Below are 18,332 nucleotides of genomic sequence, written 5' to 3' on the forward strand. Positions count from 1 at the left end.
AAGATACAGCTGTTGTACACTTTTCTCTTGAGGAATATTGATAAACTGGTATTCATGATCTGTGAGAACCTGCCATATGCGCTCCGCCCCATTCTTGTCTTTCTAGTTATTCCCCTCTCATGATCCGGTCGGTCTGTTGCTGCCAGGAAGAAGGAAAAGGAAAGTGCACAGGCCTGAACACTGGCTCAAGCCGAGTCACAATCGCTACCACGTGCAGATAGTAGGAGAGTTGAAAGATGGGATAGAAAGACAGGATAGTAAAGACGCGCTAAAGACAAGGCCGATCCCGGAGGTAGTGCAATATCGGGCCAACCGATGGCGGGAGTGAAGCATCCTTCAAACTTTCCGCCACATTTCCACAAATAAGTCCAACTTGGACCCGTAACAGATACTCTACGGGTCCGGACAATCTCTTCATGATCCGAATCAGCTGTCACTACCTGCCCTACGTCGATATTCTTTACCACTTCCAACACCTCGCTACCAATTGTGAACTGCCGTTCCCTTGCTAGACTGTTAAACATTACTTTGGCTTTCTGCATGTTGATTTTTAGAGCCACTCTTTTGGTCTGTCTAACTCATTGATCGTGATTTGCAGCTCGCCTCCTGAGTTACTCAGCAAGGCAATGTCATCAGCGAATCGCAGATTATTTATTTCGGTATTCTCCATTAACTCTTGTCCCCAACTGTTCCCAATTCAGGCCCCTCGGAATACCTCCTGTAAACAGGCGTGCTTTTGCATGTTTCACTCGCTGACATTGCGCCAATGTTAGCGTTCTCAGAGTCGTTCTTTGCGCTCGGTATTGGCTCAATTTTTGGCGATTGCACTCACGAACGAGGTGTAGTCTTGGTTGGCGGCCGTTATGACGGCCGGCGGAATCCCCAGGCATTTGTCGTACTCTACTTGGACATTGGTCGATGTTACAACGATCACTGTGTCCACGTTGTAACTGGAGAGGAAGGAGAACGACAATCATCCCTAGGAAAACGCATTCGAGTGCTGCTGTGTCTAAAGAAGGCCCAAACTAAACTCTGAAATAGCAGAAACTGGGAGGCACAAAATTCTTGCGGTAAGGAATTCATTCATTCATTCATTCATTCATTCATTCATTCATTCATTCATTCATTCATTCATTCATTCATTCATTCATTCATTCATCAGCGAAGGTAGGTCTGGCGCCGTTGGAGAGGGGATATTTGGGGTGCGGTATTGGCGGTGATAAATAAATAAAATTGGTTTTTTGGGGAAGGAAATTGCACAGTATCTGTCTCATATATCGTTGGACACCTGAACCGCACCGTAGGGGAACGAATAAAGGAAGGAGTGAAAGAAGGATGGAATAGGTGCTGTAGTGGAGGGCTCCGGAATAATTTCGACCACCTGGGGATCTTTAACGTGCACTGACATCGCACAACAAACGGGCGCCTTACCGTTTTTCCTCCATAAAAACGCAGCCGCCGCGGTCGGGTTCGAGCCCGGGAACTCCGGATCAGTAGTCGAGCGCGCTAACCACTGAGCCACCGCGACGGGTTTGGCGGTGATCCAGATCTTGTTATTGCGGGATCTACGTTAAGTCTAAGCCATGAAATGGAACTACGCGAAACCTCACATAATTTGTGATTTGTAGGAATGCCTATGAAACAGCAGAAGCTGGGAGGTACGAAATTCTTGCTGCAATCAATGAATTCATTCATTCATTCATTCATTCATTCATTCATTCATTCATTCATTCATTCATTCATTCATTCATTCATTCATTCATTCATCAGCGAAGGTAGATCTGGCGCCGTTGGAGAGGGGATATTTGGGGTTGGGCATTGGCGGTGATCCAGATCTTGTTTTGGCGGGATCTCCGTTAAGTCTAAGCCACGAAATTGAACTACGCGAAAAGTCACAGAATTTGTGATTTGCGGGAATAGATTGCCGTACAAAAAAAAAAAAAAAACAACTTGCTCAAAAATCAGTTCTAACGAGCTTGCGTAACACCAGTATTCAATACTTTGTGCTGCACGGGAAGGCCGTCTTTTTAGCTTTTAGTTTAAATGGCTTACGTCATGGCACAGTTGCGGTAAGGAATAAGAGAACCCCCGCCCATGCCCATTTCATGCTCCATGTTTCGAGCTATGTTGGCGTTTGCGCCTGTACTGCCGCGAGCTAGAGGTAAGTTCTTGTTGCCTCTAGTTGATAACCGTGCCTCAGCATGCTGAGACTATCGAGGCAGTCTCCATTTCTGCGACAAAATCTGGCTCAATCAGCCTCCTCATGAATTAAAATGTCGCTATGAATTTTTTTCTTCCAGAAAACAAAATTTTGTTTTCACATTTAAATTTCAAGGAGGGTAAGGTAGTCCCTCTATTCCTCGAGTTTCTCTCAGATAACCGCCGCGAGTAATCATCATACTCTGCTCCTTGAGTGAATTTCCTTAGTACCCTTTCTGCCGCCTCTATAGCCAACGTGTCATTGAAAATTTTGAAGGTTAGAGTCATTACGTGAACGCAATCTAAACAAAATTTCGCCATCCTCTTAATATCACCCTCTCAAGAAGGCACATAAACTAAAAAAAAAAGGTGGCTGATTGCATTAGCGAAAGATGTGCCATTCGTACTGTGTCCGTAAGAGACGACACAAGCAACAAAACTTACTCTTTTTTGATGACTTTTTCGAATACGGTTTTGTATTTCTGCCATGATCTGGAGTAAAAGAATGTTCCGATGGCTATCATAGTCTTCCTCGATTTGTCGTTTCCTTGCATATTTTTAAACTCCTGGAAACAAAAAAGGCGGAACGTTGGCGCGGTCAGTTATGGCTGCATGGTAAACTGAAGCGCTTGGAACGATAGTGATCGTCCAGTTCTAAGCTGCGGACGTGCAACTCTACAGGCACGAACTTAAATTGTAGAAGAGTCTAAAGCGCTGCCCTTCCAAGGACCTCTCCCTGCAGTGTGCTGTTACCCATTGCTGTGATTCCCCGACTAGCCCGAGGGACATCTTGTTAAGCTTTGAGCTATTCCTTTGAAGCCAGAGGTGGGCTTTCAAGTCGTTCTTGAACATTCCCATGCTTTTGTCTTCTTCGAAAACGAGCAAGTCCGCTTTTGAAGGATCTCTAAGCTCGCATACTAAGAGAACGTCTTGCTGGGCAAGTTGGTAACTGTACATTTTTTTTTGGGTACAGGCGCGAAAACACACAACACAAGGTAGAAAGACGGGACGGAGCGCCACTCACAACTGATTTATTTGAAGGCAACTAGGACAAATCTATACCATCGTACACGCAAGGAATGCTATCATCTTTAAGGTTGATAAGATAGCGAAAGAGTGGAAAAATTGTTCTCTGCATTATACAAAGATATGGACGTGTCGCTGATACACATGCTTCCTTTCTTTGCAATAAAAAAAGCTTCGATTAATTCTCTGGCTTTTGTGTCTTTGCTTTTTGAAAGAATTCGCGCACCAGAAAAAACATTGCTCACAAGAGCGTGACTGGCAGGACCTTATATGCTTAGGCATATTTGGGCCTTCTTTATCTTGCTCAGCAAGCTAAAAGGCGGGTGTGTCGTTGTGACGTCAACGCTGAGAGGTTGCGAGACCATCAAGCAGTTTTCAAAAGAAAAATTTCGTTTTAAGAGTATCTACTGCACAGAATCAACTGAAACTTCTGGGAAGTGTAATATAATGCGTTGGGAATTAAATGCAATAAAACACTATATGCGCGAATATGGGCTGTCAGGGCCCCTCTAAGCATCACCGCGCGCAATGTGCATAGCCGAGGCCTCAAATCATTAAGTAGGGGGGGGGGGGGGCGGTGCAAGCAGCTTGGAGCTAGGCTATTTGGACCTTTTTTCTACGTATCACCAGTGTGCGACTTCCAGGAACGGCACCGGCTTACGGCACGGTTTTAAAACATGCTGAAGCTAGGAGGCTGGAATGTAAGGAATCTGCCCGGTGTTTCACTAGACTCTTAGTGTTTTTTGAATTTGTTGAAATTTTTTCACCACCTATTGAATTTAGGTCGGAAAGGATTACTGAAAGCAAGAAGGGCTTTTTAGCGATCTTCAGCGTCCTTTCCAATCTTGTCTTGTCTATCTTCAAGTATCGAATGTGGCATCAGGTAGCATGATAACTTGCGTGCAGTAGAATGATGGTATATACGAGTGTCCGAATGGCGGGATTTCTGCGTATGTGCCACTTGTCTACTGACGCGCTAACAGGACAAGATGACCGTTCTTTCTTTTTGAAAAGTGTTCCATCAAGCTTGGAAAACAAACTATGTTTTTAAAAATATCCATCCTTCGCCAGCAAGTATTAAAACAGTAAACACATCAGTATGCCCATAATTTATAAAAGATATGCAATGATGAAGAAATTTCGTGTGCATATTGTACGGAATATTTCTATTCATTAATAAATTGGCTTAAGGGAGGCTCAAGATTTCTTCGTTTAAGAAATACCAAATGCGGGGTGTTCATTCAATCACTGTCACGGTTTGCTTGAAGCATAAAGTAATTTTGATTCGGAGCGTTCGTCGGTAAGTGGCCTTACTTTTTGCTGTAATTATGACTCGTTTGTAATGTTTCTATACCCATGATTCTGTTGAATGGAAGGTATCGTGCCATGAGGCATGCAGGCAGTGCTGCGGAGAAGCATGTAACAGTGCTTCAGCGGAGCCGGATGTTTCATGTGGTGAAACAAATGGAACAAAAAGTTTATGGTCGTTATTACTATCGTTGATATTAGTATGATTATTAATGTTAATTTAATTGGGCTCAAGTGCTATCCGTGCAGCGCACAAGCAACTCCATAGCATGAGGTAAGCAACAGAATAGCAGCTGCTCCGCATCACGTGACCAGCTACGGCGTCGCGCGAACCACGTGACCAATCACGTGACAGCGTGGCGAGGGTGGCAGCGCCGCCACGCTGAAGGCTAGAAATGCTACCGTAATGTAGCAAAACTACCAGACCATAGCTCAGCCCGCGTCGCGAGGACCATTAGAGGTAGAAGTCGCACTTTGATGATGATGAATTTTGATGGCGCATGGGCATCTGTGGCCAAAGAGCGCCATGGCACAAGGTTGTTTCTTTTACTCAAGGCGGGGCCAAAGACTCGTTTCGCGGGCATTTCACGCTAAAGAAGCCGAGCACCAGAACAGTGGAAAGCTTGTGCCCATTGTATCACCGGCGGGTACCCGACGGCACTGGGGATCGAACCCCGCACCGGCAGCATGCGAGGCGGGTGCTCAAACGACTAGGCCATCGCGGCGATCCAGGAGACGTACTGTGAATATAGGCCTGGCTCTGTTCACCCAAAAGTCCAGGATGTCGACGGGCGCCACCATGCCAAGCATACCGTAGTGCCTCAGGTTTTCCGACGCCAGTCTCGTGACAGCTTGTTTGTATTTTCTTAGTACGTCTATGTTAATATATCTGTGAAGGAAAACAAAACACACGGTTGGCTTACGTAAGTCACTTACTTTCCCGAGTGTACATGCAGTTACAGCCTACGTTAAGAGGCATGCCTTTAAACCCGTACAGAGGTCTGCTCGGACTGTTTTGAGGCGAAACCCTTATATGGCCCCTTAGCAACGAAAACCGGCATCCAGGAAAAGACAACGGCAAGGAAAAAAACTTTTTCCCCGAAGGTGCCGGAAACTGCGCAAGGGCCTTCAGATTGCGAGGTGAGTATGCCACCTGTAGGTCCTAAGCCCGCTCTGCTGCTTGGAGTTAAAGATCCCCAGGTGGTCGAAATTATTCCGGAGCCCTCCACTACGGCACCTCCTTCTTCCTTTCTTCTTTCACTCCCTCATTTATCCCTTACCTTACGGCGCGGTTCAGGTGTCCAACGATAAATGAGACAGATACTGCTCATTTCCTTTCTCCAAAAGCCAATTATTATTATTATTATTATTATTATTATTATTATTATTATTATTATTATTATTATTATTATTATTATGCTTGGAGAATAAAGGTTAACCTATGGTGTAGGCGTTGCCCTACGACTGTATGCTAATGAGTAGTTGTGCCATTAGGAAGGAAGAAAGAATATAGGTTTGTTTATGGGAGTTTTGGGGATCCCTCCACTACGGCACCTCTTCCTTTCTTCTCACAGTCCCTCCTTTATACGTTCCCTTGCGGTGCGGTTCAGCTAGTGTCCGCCGAGATGTGAGACAGATAATGCGCCGTTTCCTTTTCCTAGCAACCAATTTCCAATTCCCAATTTCTTTTATGAGGGTTTAACGTCCCAAAACGACTCAGGCTATGAGGGACGCCGTGGTGAAAGGCAACGGAAATTTCGACCGCCCGGGCTACTTTCACGCGCACTGACATCGCACAGTACACGGGCCTCTAGAATTTCACTTCCATCAAAATTCGACCGCCGCGGCCGGGATCGAACCCGCGTCTTTAAGGCCAGCAGCCGAGCGCCATAACCACTGAACCACCGTGGTGGCTTGAACAACAACAACAACAACAACAACAACAACAACAACAACAACAACAACAACAACAACAACAACAACAACAACAACAACAACAACAACAACAACAACAACAACAATTGTTTTTTGGGGGGAAGGAAATGGCGCAGTATCTGTCTCATATATCGTTGGACACCTGAACCGCGCCGTAAGGGAAGGGATATAGGAGGGAGTGAAAGAAAAAAGGAAGAGGTGCCGTAGTGGAGGGCTTCAGAATAATTTCGACCACCTGGGGATCTTTAAAGTGCACTGATATCGCACAGCAGAAGGGCGCCTTTAGCGTTTTGCCCGGGCTCGAACCCGACCGCGGTGGCTGCGTTTTTATGGAGGCGGCTTGAAGGAAGAATATAAATTAAAAACTAATGGGAGGGGAGGGGGAGGCTTTCGTCTTAAAAGCCCGTAAATAGCCTTAAGTGCCCTCTAATTTTTTCGTACAGCAATATGTCACCGTACCGCTGCTGGAGCAAGGTTTGGAATGAATCAGGCGGTACCGGCTTTAGCAGCGAAACGCTGTACGGCCTTTGGGTCTTTTTGATAGGGCGAAAAAGATGCTGCTTTATGCACCAAATACTGGTGGTGTGCAGCGTTGGCCTTGAAGTAAGCATTACCCCTTCAAACCGGAAATTAGCCACTGGAGAGCCGCTTGCCAGTCGAAAAAACATCTGCAGAACAGTGTCAAAAAAGCTACAAAAAATTTTGTAGTTTTGTCGTAACGACAGAAAACTACAAATCCGCTGTTTCTGTTGTTTCGTACAGTTTTTCCGTAGTAGTGCTGCTTTTTCTGTAGTACTTTTCTGCAGTAACTACACAAAATTCTGCTGTTAGAAAAGTTTTTCGTTACCACAAGTTTTCGGTCGAAAACATTGCAGGAAATCTTTCATGGCGACAGCACTTTTTCTCTTTCTTCCGACTGGGATAGCTCTAAATAACAGACAGGATCTCCGGTTTGTAAACTGCTTGCGATTTCCGTCGTTTACGAACCGGGAGCGATGAAATATTGACCCCATTACCTGTGCTGCTTTGGTCATAGAGTGCGTGCGTTGCCAGTTTGTTACCCCATGGCAGCGCACACGATGCCATATAGCACGTGAGGGCAGTGCTGTTCATTAACGCTCTACGACAAAGGTGACTACGATACCCTGAATAGCAACCTCACGGAATCGTGTAGCTCTTTCCTTTCAAACTTTTCAAATCGCTCTGTCGAAATTAACTGGTCTCTGTTCACTGATAAAATGCGCGAGCTCATCCGCACCAACATGCCCACTAAAACAGTCACCACACGGTCATCGTCGCCATGCTTCAACGGAACGTTAAAAAGGCTGCTTAACAAAACAAAAAGGTTATTCCGATCTGCAAATAATTCTAATGACGCGCAGGGATGGGAAAGGTATCAGGCTGCCGAAAAGAACTTCCTTACTCACACAAAAAAAGCCCCCCCCCCCCCCCCCCCCCAGAAAAAAAAAACTTTCTCATCCGCATTACCTGATATGCTTCACAACAACCCCAGGCAATTTTTGAAGGCCATAAACCCAAACGCCACCTCACCAATATCGCTGTGCGACGAACATGGTTCACCTATTACACACACTGACGCGGCTGAGGCCTTAAATTATACATTTTCATCAAATTTCAGCCACGAATTTGTAGGCGACATGCCTGACTACTCTTCTTTTGATTATCCTCATATGCCGGACATACGTTTTGACCCTAACGGAATAATCGCGTTAATCGATTCCATGAAACTAACTTCATCAGCTGGTATTGATGAAATTAACGCAAAAGTTCTTTGTCAGACCTTCCAGCAATCACTCGAGTCCGGTATTATACCTCACAACCGGAAAGTAGGGAAAATAATCCCAGTGCACAAGAAAGGCCCTCCATCGTCTAGTAAGAACTACCGTACCATGTCCCGCACTAGTGTTTGCTCTAGATTAATGGAGCACGTAATTTACTCACACAACATGACCTTTTTGCAGGCTGTCAACTTTTTTCACCCTTCTCAACACGGATTCCTGAAAAACCTACCCTACTCTACCCAAGTGGCTCTCTTTACTCACGACATCAGTTCTAGTATGGACACTAACACACCCGTGGACGATCTATTGTTAAAATTTGAAAAAAGCTTTCGACAAAGTTTGCCATCAACGCCTCTTATAAAACTTTCACGCCTAAACGAGAACCCACTAGTATATGGCTGGCTCCGAATTGTTTGACTAACCGCCAACAGTTCGCATGGGCTAACACACATGCATCTTCCATCTGCCCTGTTACCTCAGGCATGCCACAAGGCACGGTTTTAGGGCCTCTATTATTCTTTATTTACATTAACGACCTCCCAAGTAATCTGTCTTCCACCGTTCGTTTGTTCTCCGACGACTGCGTCATTTACCGGAGCATCACTAATGACAGAGAGACTTACAATCTGCAATGCGACATTGTGGAAGAGTGGTGCGCAAACTGGCTAATGTCCTTAAACGTTAATAAAACAACTATAATATCATTTCATCGTCGTCAATCGTATCCTACTCCTAACTACAACTTTCGCGGTTCCACGATATCCCACGCATCTTCATATAAAGATTTAGGAATCAGCCTAACACAGGATTTCTCTTGGACCACCCACATAATGAACATAACTAACGATGCTAACCGTGTTCTTGGTTATCTAAAACTTGACTTGCGTTCAGCACCTGCTTCCGTAAACAACTGTCCACTTTATTTAACTCTTGTCCGCCCTAAACTTGAATATTCCTGCCCAGTCTGGGATCCCCAACAAATTAACCTAGCCAGAACCCCCGAGTCCGTCCGGAGCCGCGTGATATGATTCGTATATTCCGATTATTCGTATCATACGAGCGTAAGAGCATTGAAGACAAAAGTTAACCTGCCCACTCTTGGATCCCGTCGCAAAATAAGCAGACTTTTCCCTTTCCACAGGTTTTATCATTCCCCTTTGAGTCGTTCCGTTATCGCATCTGCACACCGCCTATCACTTCGCATCAGTCATCCGAACGCTGTTCATACACCTCGAGCAGCCACTTCTGCGCATCTGAAATCATTCCTCGTCCAGACCGCTAGAGGCTGGAACAACCTGCCCGCTGAAGCTTTCATCCGTCCAGGCCTGGAATCCTTCCATTCATTCACCACTGACCTAATTAAATGATATATTAGCCCAACCCTCATGTAATGCCCCTAGTGGGCGTTTGAGGTACTAATAAATAAATAAATAAATTCATTGCAGCGTGTGCCAACGTGTGCATCGTGGTTAGAGTCTTCCGAAAGCTGGCTTTTACGAACGTTTCAGCCAGCTATAGTACAGCTTCTTATTATACCAAGATATCTAATCAATTTAGGCACATTTTGAACACGCAAGGTAATGTGACCTCTCGCGATTTTCACGTGTCTAGGATGCCTAAGTACTTGAGCTTCTCGTTGTGATCTCCGCGCTTATTCGAAGCGGGAAAATGTTTCGAAATGCCTGGTAAAATTAATCTCCAGCTCGAGTCAAGCTGGCACAGAAACCTGCTCCATTGTGTAGTGTCCATCCTCTATTCCGTGCCACCTGTGAGGCTAATGTCTGGTCCGCATATGGCCGAGATGAGTAATAAGAAAAAAATTGGAGTACACACTTAAGCTTCTCATTAAGGGTAGGACGCGTTAGCGTAATGGGTTGGTAAATTGGTTGTTAGGGAAAGGAAATGGCACAGTATCTGTCTCACATCTCGGCGGACACCTGAACCGTGCCGTGAGGGAAGGGACGAAGGTGCGAGTGAAAGAAGGTAGACAGAAAGAGGACCTGGGAATCTTTACTGACATCGCGCAGCACATGGGTGCCTTTGCGTTTCGCCTGCATCGAAACGCGGCCACCGCGGTCGGGTTCGAACCCGGGTGCTCCGGCTCAGTAGCCGAGCGCCCTAACCACTGAGCCACGCAGAAGGCCATCACATTCGTAGATACCTGGGTGTCCTCATACCTGTCCTGGCGCTGTGGTGCAGCGGTTAAGCGATGCGCCACTGAGGCTGCGATGGCAGGTGCTCCCAGCGGTGGGCCTTGTGCGGCCCAAGTACCACCTGCCGCGGTGGGCGGTTTGCTCACTATCTGGTGGGCAGGTTGTAATGACGCCGCACGGTCTCATGACCTAGGTGGCCCACCAGCCTCCTGGGTCATCTTCTGGGGATCCCCGACCAAATCGATGCCCGCGACATTTCGCTCACAACACCGAAACCCCTATAGGCCGGATTTTCTGCGCAACTGCAGGCCTGTAACGCTATCGCGTCGAAAAGAAGGCGGCGCTTTCTCACACGCCACTCACTTGATGTCGAAGGACAGGCCTCCCTGCGTACGCCTGTAACCCTTGACCACTTTTTTACACTTCACGAAGCTGCTGTGCAGCTCGGTCCCCATCACATTGTTGTCAGCGATGTATACGTGCGTGTAGAACAGGTAGTGACACAGGCCGTCGTCGGGGTACAGGTTTGCCAGAGTGGCCGTGGTTCCCACCGTGCAGATGAGCTCCTTGACTGCGCAAGACAAAAAAAAAAAAACCGGTCGACAAAAACGACAGGGTCGTGTCAAAAATACGACAAAATGCTTTGGGGTTTTGTCGTATGACAGATTTTTCTGCTGTTTTGTAGTGTTTGTCTGTAGTACTCTATTTTTTTTTCGTTTGGTAGTGATGATGATAATGATCAATTTTTATGGCGCAGGGGCATCTGTGAGCCGCATGACAAGGTTATTTTCTTCTACTCAAGGTGGGGCCAACGACCCATTTCCCAAGCATTTCCCAAGCTAAATAAGCCGAGCACCAGACCAGGGGAAAGCTTTTACCCATTGCATCACTGGTGGGTACCCGCCGGCACTGGGGATCGAACCCCGCACCTCCCGCATGCTTTTCTGAAACTACACGAAATTCTGTTGTTACAACGAATGATTCTGTTCGGTTACTACGAGTTTTCGATTAAAAACACTACAGAAAATCTGTTATGACGAAACGAACATTAATGCTGTGTTTTCCGACTGGGAATGGCATGCAATGATGATGTTTGGCGCACGAAATGGCACTGGCGTGCCAGCGTGCACTGATTAGCCAATGGGTGATGCTGCACGGAGTCGTACTCGCGTCAGAATGAGCTTCGCCACAGCAGTACGCACTCTGATGCACCATGGTACGTACTCATGATACCGGAACGCATTGACATGCTGAAAACGATGGTCGGCTTGCATAGTTAGTAGTGGTTTATTAAAATAATGATAAAAGGAAGGATAAGATTTCTGCTAGCCCCGTCATCTACCACCGATACTGAAGCACTTGAGCTGGGGCAGCGGAAATAAAGGATAACAGGAAGAATGGAGAAATGAAATGATATTTAGGCCATATTAGGTGCGCTCAGGTCAGTTTTATGTTAAATGAAAAAAATGTTAGGCACAGCACACGGGCGCCTTACCGTTTTTCCTCCATAAAAACGGTAAGGCGCCCGTGTGCTGTGCGATGTCAGTGCACGTTAAAGATCCCCAGGTGGTCGAAATTATTCCGGAGCCCTCCACTACGGCACCTCTCCTTCCTTTCTTCTTTCACTCCCTCCTTTATCCCTTCCCTTACGGCGCGGTTCAGGTGTCCAACGATATATGAGACAGATACTGCGCCATTTCCTTTCCCCCCAAAACCAATTATTATTATTAGGCTAAATGAAAAAAAAAATGAAAATTGATTTTTGGGGAAAGGAAATGGCGCAGTATCTGTCTCACATATCGGCCGGCACCTGAACCACGCCGTAAGAGAAGGAATAATAAGGGAGAGACTAAGAAAAGAAAGGAAAAAAGAGGTGCCGTAGAGGAGGGGGCTCCGGAATAATTTCGACCACCTGGGGATCTTTAACGTACACTGACATCGTAGGGCACACGGGCGCCTGTTGCGTTCACTGAGGAAAAAGTATTTGACTCAATGCTACAATTAAAGAACACATTCCTCTTCACCCAGCACTGATTTTAGGTCAAGATGCACTTATTGATATCTGAAGTGTTTTTAGCTTAAGGGAAGCAGGGCTCCTTGAAAAACTCTGAATTCCAACCTTGCGCCTAGCTACGTATGGTGATACACCTCAGCCACCTTCTCATTCTGAGAACAGGGCTGAGGTTTTTTATTTTTGTTGGGTTGGCAGCCTCGAGATCCTTGCCGCGGCAAGGATGGTTGCTGAGGCTACCCGTCTATCTTTAAAGCTTTCACTAATAGCCATTTTTAAAGTTTTTTTTCTCTCATTAACAACAAGTACGAGCAATAGTTTTTATACCTGTACACCCGGAGCTTTTCACGTTTGTATAATTCAGCAGGAAACAATTTTCCTACACCTTGAGCTTGGCGCATGATAGCCTTAGATGCTTATGCGCCATTAAACCCAACACAAAACGAAACGCGGCCCGTCGAAAAATTTGAGAGGTTTCGCGCAAGCACTGCAGAGTCTGGGGCTTACCCGGTGGCGTTGTAGTGGTCGTCGTAGTGGTCGTTGTCGTCGTTTTCTTGGTAGTGGTCGTTTTCTTTGTAGTGGTCGTCCTCTTGGTAGTGGTCGTCTTCTTAGTAGTCGTCGTTTTCTTGGTCGTCGTCGTAGTCGTCGTCTTAGTAGTTGTAGTAGGCCTCGTCGTAGTGGTGGTTGACGTCGTAGTGGTGGTTGACGTCGTAGTAGAGGTTGTCGTCGTAGTAGGCGTCGTCGTCGTAGTAGGGGTCGTCGTAGTAGGGGTCGTCGTCGTAGTAGGGGTCATCGTCGTAGTAGGGGTCGTTGTCGTAGTAGGGGTCGTCGTCGTAGTTGGAGGCTCTGTCTCAGGCTCTTTCGGAGTAGTGGTCGTCATCTTGGCGGTGGTTTTCGGCGGCACCTTCTTAGTGCCGGAAGACGGGGGATTGTAATAAGGCGGATCGGCTCCCTTGCTGCCGCCGCTGCCGCCGCCGCCGCCTCCGCCGCCGCCGCCGGAGCCATCGCCATCGCCCTCGACGTCCACGTCTGCACGTATAAAGGATTGCTTTACAGCGCAGCTGAATGCTGCGCGCCTCACCGCGAAATTACGCAGCAACAGCGATCGCAAATGTCGCCTAATTTCGACTGAGGCATCAGCGGCAGCGTTTGACTATTCTGCCACGTTGAATTAAATTTCTCCCATTAGGAGTCTGTGGCGTCGGAAAAGGGGCGCATTATAAATGGACCGGACGATGCGCCACCCTTGACAAAGTTATATCAGATCCTTAAACACATTTGCGTACTACCAAAGACGGCGCATACGCAGTGAGGTCACGAGTGGGGCCCTGTGGAAAATTGAAAATTGGTTTTTGAGGAAAGGAAGAATTTCCTTTCCTCAAAAAACCTTCCTTTCTTCTTTCATTCCCTCCTTTACCCTTCCCTTACGGCGCGGTTCAAGTGTACAACGATATAGGAGACAGATACAGCGCCATTTCCTTTCCCCAAAAAACCAATTATTAATTATTATTATTTGAGGAAAGGAAATGGCGCAGTATCTCACATATCGGTGGACACCTGAGCCACGCCGTAAGGGAAGGGATAAAGGAGAGGGTGAAAGAAAAGTGGTGCTGTAGTGGAGGGCTCTGGAATAATTTCGTCCACCTGGAGATCTTTAACGTGCACTGACATCGCACAGCACACGGGCGTCATAGCGTTTCGCCTGGCGAACTGTGGTGATCACCTTTTGGCGCGTTTTAATATCGCACAGTCACCCACAGGCAGAGGTACAAGAACTTAAGGCCACTAAGCCCGAATGTTGGCCAGCGCCTTAAAGGGAAGCTGAAACCGCTTTTTGAGAATCCGAGATTATTCAAGAATTCGAATGTATTTAGCTTGTAGGTAAAGCCCGTCAAGTAGTTTTGGGCTAGCATTTAAAATGGTGACGTAATCGCCGATTAAAACAGTGACTGTGTTCAGGTTTCGCATCACTGCCTTAAGGTACTGCGGGAAAACTCATGATGTCTTTGTCGCCGAAATTTCAGATGTCCGTTGCCTTCAGCCACGTGCTTCCATGCGTCTTCCGGTGTCACCAAATATTGCTTCGTGGGCTTCACTTTCGGTGGCACCGGAATATTGCTTCGTGGGCTTCACTTTCACCCGCCGCGGTGGCTCAGTGGTTAGGGCGCTCGAATACTGATCCGGAGTTCCCGGGTTCGAACCAGACCGTGGCGGCTGCGTTTTTATGGAGGAAAAACGCTAAGGCGCCCGTGTGCTGTGCGATGTCTGTGCACGTTAAAGATCCCCAGGTGGTCGAAATTATTCCGGAGCCCTCCACTACGGCACCTATTTCTTCTTTCACTCCCTCCATTATCCCTTCCCTTACGGCGCGGTTCAGGTGTCCAACGATATATGAGACAGATACTGCGCCATTTCCTTTCCACAAAAACCAATTATTATTACTACACTTTCGGTGGAGGGGTTTTTTTTTCCTTCGAACAACCGTGTTTTTCCTGGAAACGTTGCGCCACCGTTCATGACGTCATCACTGCGGCCTCTGCCCGTTTCAGTGCACTGTAGAGAAGCCTTACTGCCGACTGTTTTATTCAGTAATTACGTGACCATTTCAAATGCGTGTGGAACACGACTTCGCATGATCTACCTGCAGGTTTCACACACTCGACCCCTCAAAACTCGTCGAATTCTAAAACCACTTAAGTTTCCCCTTAGCGTCATCTGTGTACCAAAGTTAATTAAGGATGAGGGCCGGAAACGGACCCCCGATGTTGAACGGACGCGCGCCTACTATGCAATGTCAGCTTCTCTGCGGCGTGGAAGTGGCGATCCAAGCGGATAGTCGCGACATCCGGCAGTGTTTGACCACCTAAATGCGTTGGGTTCGAAGCAGAATGCGATGGCCTTGTTGCATGGCCACATTCAGTCAACTGTGCTGCATACTACTGTCCATGTGTCCACCATTTTACGGTTATCTTTTGACAGGCCAATAGCGCTATCAAGGGTGCACTGTATAGGTTGGTTGGTTTTTGGGGAAATGAAATGGTGCAGTATCCGCCTCACATATCGGTGCACATCTGAATCGCGCCGTAAGGGAAAGGATAAAGGAGGAACTGAGAGAAGAAAGGAAGAAAGAGGTGCCGTAGTGGAGGGCTCCGGAATAGTTTCGACCACATCGGGATCGTTAATGTGCACTGTATAGGTTTTGTCTGAGAGCCCGGAACGGCTTACTGGATCGGGTCCTGTGCTGTTGGTGCTCCTATAATGCAGCAGGTCGCAGCATATTTAGGGCGGGTTTCTACGAATAAACCTACGTCCGGAAAGCTACGTCTGAAGCCTCCAAAGAGCCGGAATCGGGATATGTCGTTAATCCATGCGAAGAGACTCCCATACGTGTGACTGGTGGAAGCATTTCCAAGCGTATTTTTTAGAGCGACATCTCCACTCATCCCTTACAAAGCTGAAGGTCATGTGGCTATGAAATTTGACCTTGAAACCAGGAGCAGCGCCGGCTTGGCTCTGACGTCATGCCACGTGACTCGCCACGCCTCGCCACAGCTGCGCCCGTTGAGCCGACGGCGGTCGCTTGCCTCGCAACTATCGAATCACGTGACTCGCTGCGCCTCGCGACAGCTGCGTATGCGGAGCCGACGGCACTCTCGCAACTGCCGCAAACCACGTGACGTGCCGCTCGCTATACAAAAGCTTTTGGCGTGTGCTTACTGTCACAGCAGTGTGCAGGAACTAGCGCTTCGGCGATGCATCATCGGCGTCCAAGCCATTCCCTTGATATGCAATGGAGTCTAATCAAATGTAAACAATGTCTAACCACGCTTAATGGAGCTTTCGCTCGTCTTATTAGGTTCAGCGGGGTAGAACCTCATTTTTTTTTGTCCTCGTGCTGGTTAGTACGGCCGAATTATTAATGCGAAAGCATTATGTGGTTATGTCGTGTCAGCAAAGAGTGTCCGCAAATTTTGTCCGCTCGATTATGTCGTTCTGTGGAGATAAATGTGCAAAAGTGTTTGTGTTTGGTAGTGCGTGAGTAGAGCTTGAAATGGTAAATGTTTGGTTAATAAATTGGAGTTAGTTAATTAAAATTGAATTACTGAAAATAAATGCTGCGCTTGAAGCAGGTTTTGCGTGACGGATTCGATGAAAAACGATGTAAATGGGTGAGAATGCTTATTTTGTGTTAAAGAAACAAAAATGAAATAAATAGAAAGAAAAATAATCAATAAGGTATATAAAAACAACAAATTTTTAATAATGAAGATAAAAACATATAAAAAATAAGATGAAAAATGGTGAGAGAAAGAGAGGAAAGGAAAAGGCTTTCGGCATTTCCGCTTTTAAGCAGACTTGAAAGCAATCCTGTAATTAATTTTTTTCCGGATATATATACAATATTCCTCTTCGACTGGCAGGCTTTGAGAAATATTCTTCGCTATGGAATCTATTTGAAACGAGTTGGACTGAACACTTACCGCTGCTGCTTGGGGATAAAACGTACGCGATGCCACCGATGAAGAGGAGCAGCAGGCAACATCCGATAATCGGGAGGAGGTACATCTTCTTGTCCCTGCATCGTATGCAATGCCGGCGATAAACACGTCAATGAAACCGTAAGCATCGCTTGCACCAGGTCATTCTAGGAAGACTAAATGATTCTTAATAATAGGCTTTTTTTGGTAAAATTGTTTTTTATAAGCACAGTATTACCAGTGTTGGCGGACACCAGAAAACCAGTGAATCGTTTTTAGTAGTTGGCTGGTTAACTAATTTTTAATAGTGGACTTTCTATTAGAGTTGGGCGCCTAGTTGCAATTAGATATTTGTAACTGGTCATTAGTAATAGCCATATCAGTTTTTAAGATTTTGAAAACTCGATTACCTTCGGCGCTGTGGCTCGACAGAATTTGGCTTTTTTGACTAGTTACGTGCACTGGAAAGGTTGCTGCTTTTCGAAAGCGCATGCATTTTGGCACGTACGTTGTAGCTAAAAAAAAGGCCAGTCCCCGGACGAAACATCAAGAACAAGTGTTTCTTCACCACGTCTGTTTCCTTTCAAGGGGGTATATATATATATATATATATATATATATATATATATATATATATATATATATATATATATATATATATATATATATATATATATATATATATATATATATATATATATAAACAGTTTATCGCCAATTTCACCGAAAACTGGCAAGTACCGATGCTTGTTTAGGTCTCAAACAACTTAGGCAATAATATTCTACCTTGTGAGCGGTGTTTGCTCTCGACTGGGCCAGTATTTTGCGCGCAGGAATCTTCTAAAAACCTGGCATTAAAAAAACTAAGTCCCTGGATGTCGATGCAGGTCATCTTGAAGTGGTTCTCACTGTTTAGGAGCTTGAGTCACACGCACTCCCCTAGTAGAGTGTCTCACGACGGCACTCTTAAAAATGGCCTGCCTGGTGGTATATATATAAACAGTTTATCGCCAATTTCACCGAAAACTGGCAAGTACCGATGCTTGTTTAGGTCTCAAACAACTTAGGCAATAATATTCTACCTTGTGAGCGGTGTTTGCTCTCGACTGGGCCAGTATTTTGCGCGCAGGAATCTTCTAAAAACCTGGCATTAAAAAAACTAAGTCCCTGGATGTCGATGCAGGTCATCTTGAAGTGGTTCTCACTGTTTAGGAGCTTGAGTCACACGCACTCCCCTAGTAGAGTGTCTCACGACGGCACTCTTAAAAATGGCCTGCCTGGTGGTATATATATAAAAAGTTTATCGCCAATTTCACCGAAAACTGGCAAGTACCGATGCTTGTTTAGGTCTCAAACAACTTAGGCAATAATATTCTACCTTGTGAGCGGTGTTTGCTCTCGACTGGGCCAGTATTTTGCG

At 46.2% G+C, this 18,332-nt stretch overlaps 1 protein-coding gene across 1 annotated transcript in view; it reads right to left on the reverse strand.

Moving 5' to 3' along the window:
- LOC144135514 (uncharacterized) overlaps positions 1-18,332 on the reverse strand; it is a 30,248-nt gene that overhangs the window by 11,491 nt on the left and 425 nt on the right. The window contains exons 2-7 of the mRNA XM_077668163.1: positions 16,916-17,010; positions 12,942-13,463; positions 10,787-10,994; positions 5,275-5,422; positions 2,644-2,765; positions 833-950 (exon numbers count right to left, since the gene is read on the reverse strand). Of these exons, the coding sequence (XP_077524289.1) occupies positions 833-950; positions 2,644-2,765; positions 5,275-5,422; positions 10,787-10,994; positions 12,942-13,463; positions 16,916-17,000 (1,203 nt within the window). The 5' untranslated portion in view covers positions 17,001-17,010. The remainder of the gene's footprint in view (positions 1-832; positions 951-2,643; positions 2,766-5,274; positions 5,423-10,786; positions 10,995-12,941; positions 13,464-16,915; positions 17,011-18,332) is intronic.

The sequence above is a fragment of the Amblyomma americanum genome, chromosome 5 (assembly GCF_052857255.1).
Source record: "Amblyomma americanum isolate KBUSLIRL-KWMA chromosome 5, ASM5285725v1, whole genome shotgun sequence".
Taxonomy (NCBI): Eukaryota; Metazoa; Arthropoda; class Arachnida; order Ixodida; family Ixodidae; genus Amblyomma; species Amblyomma americanum.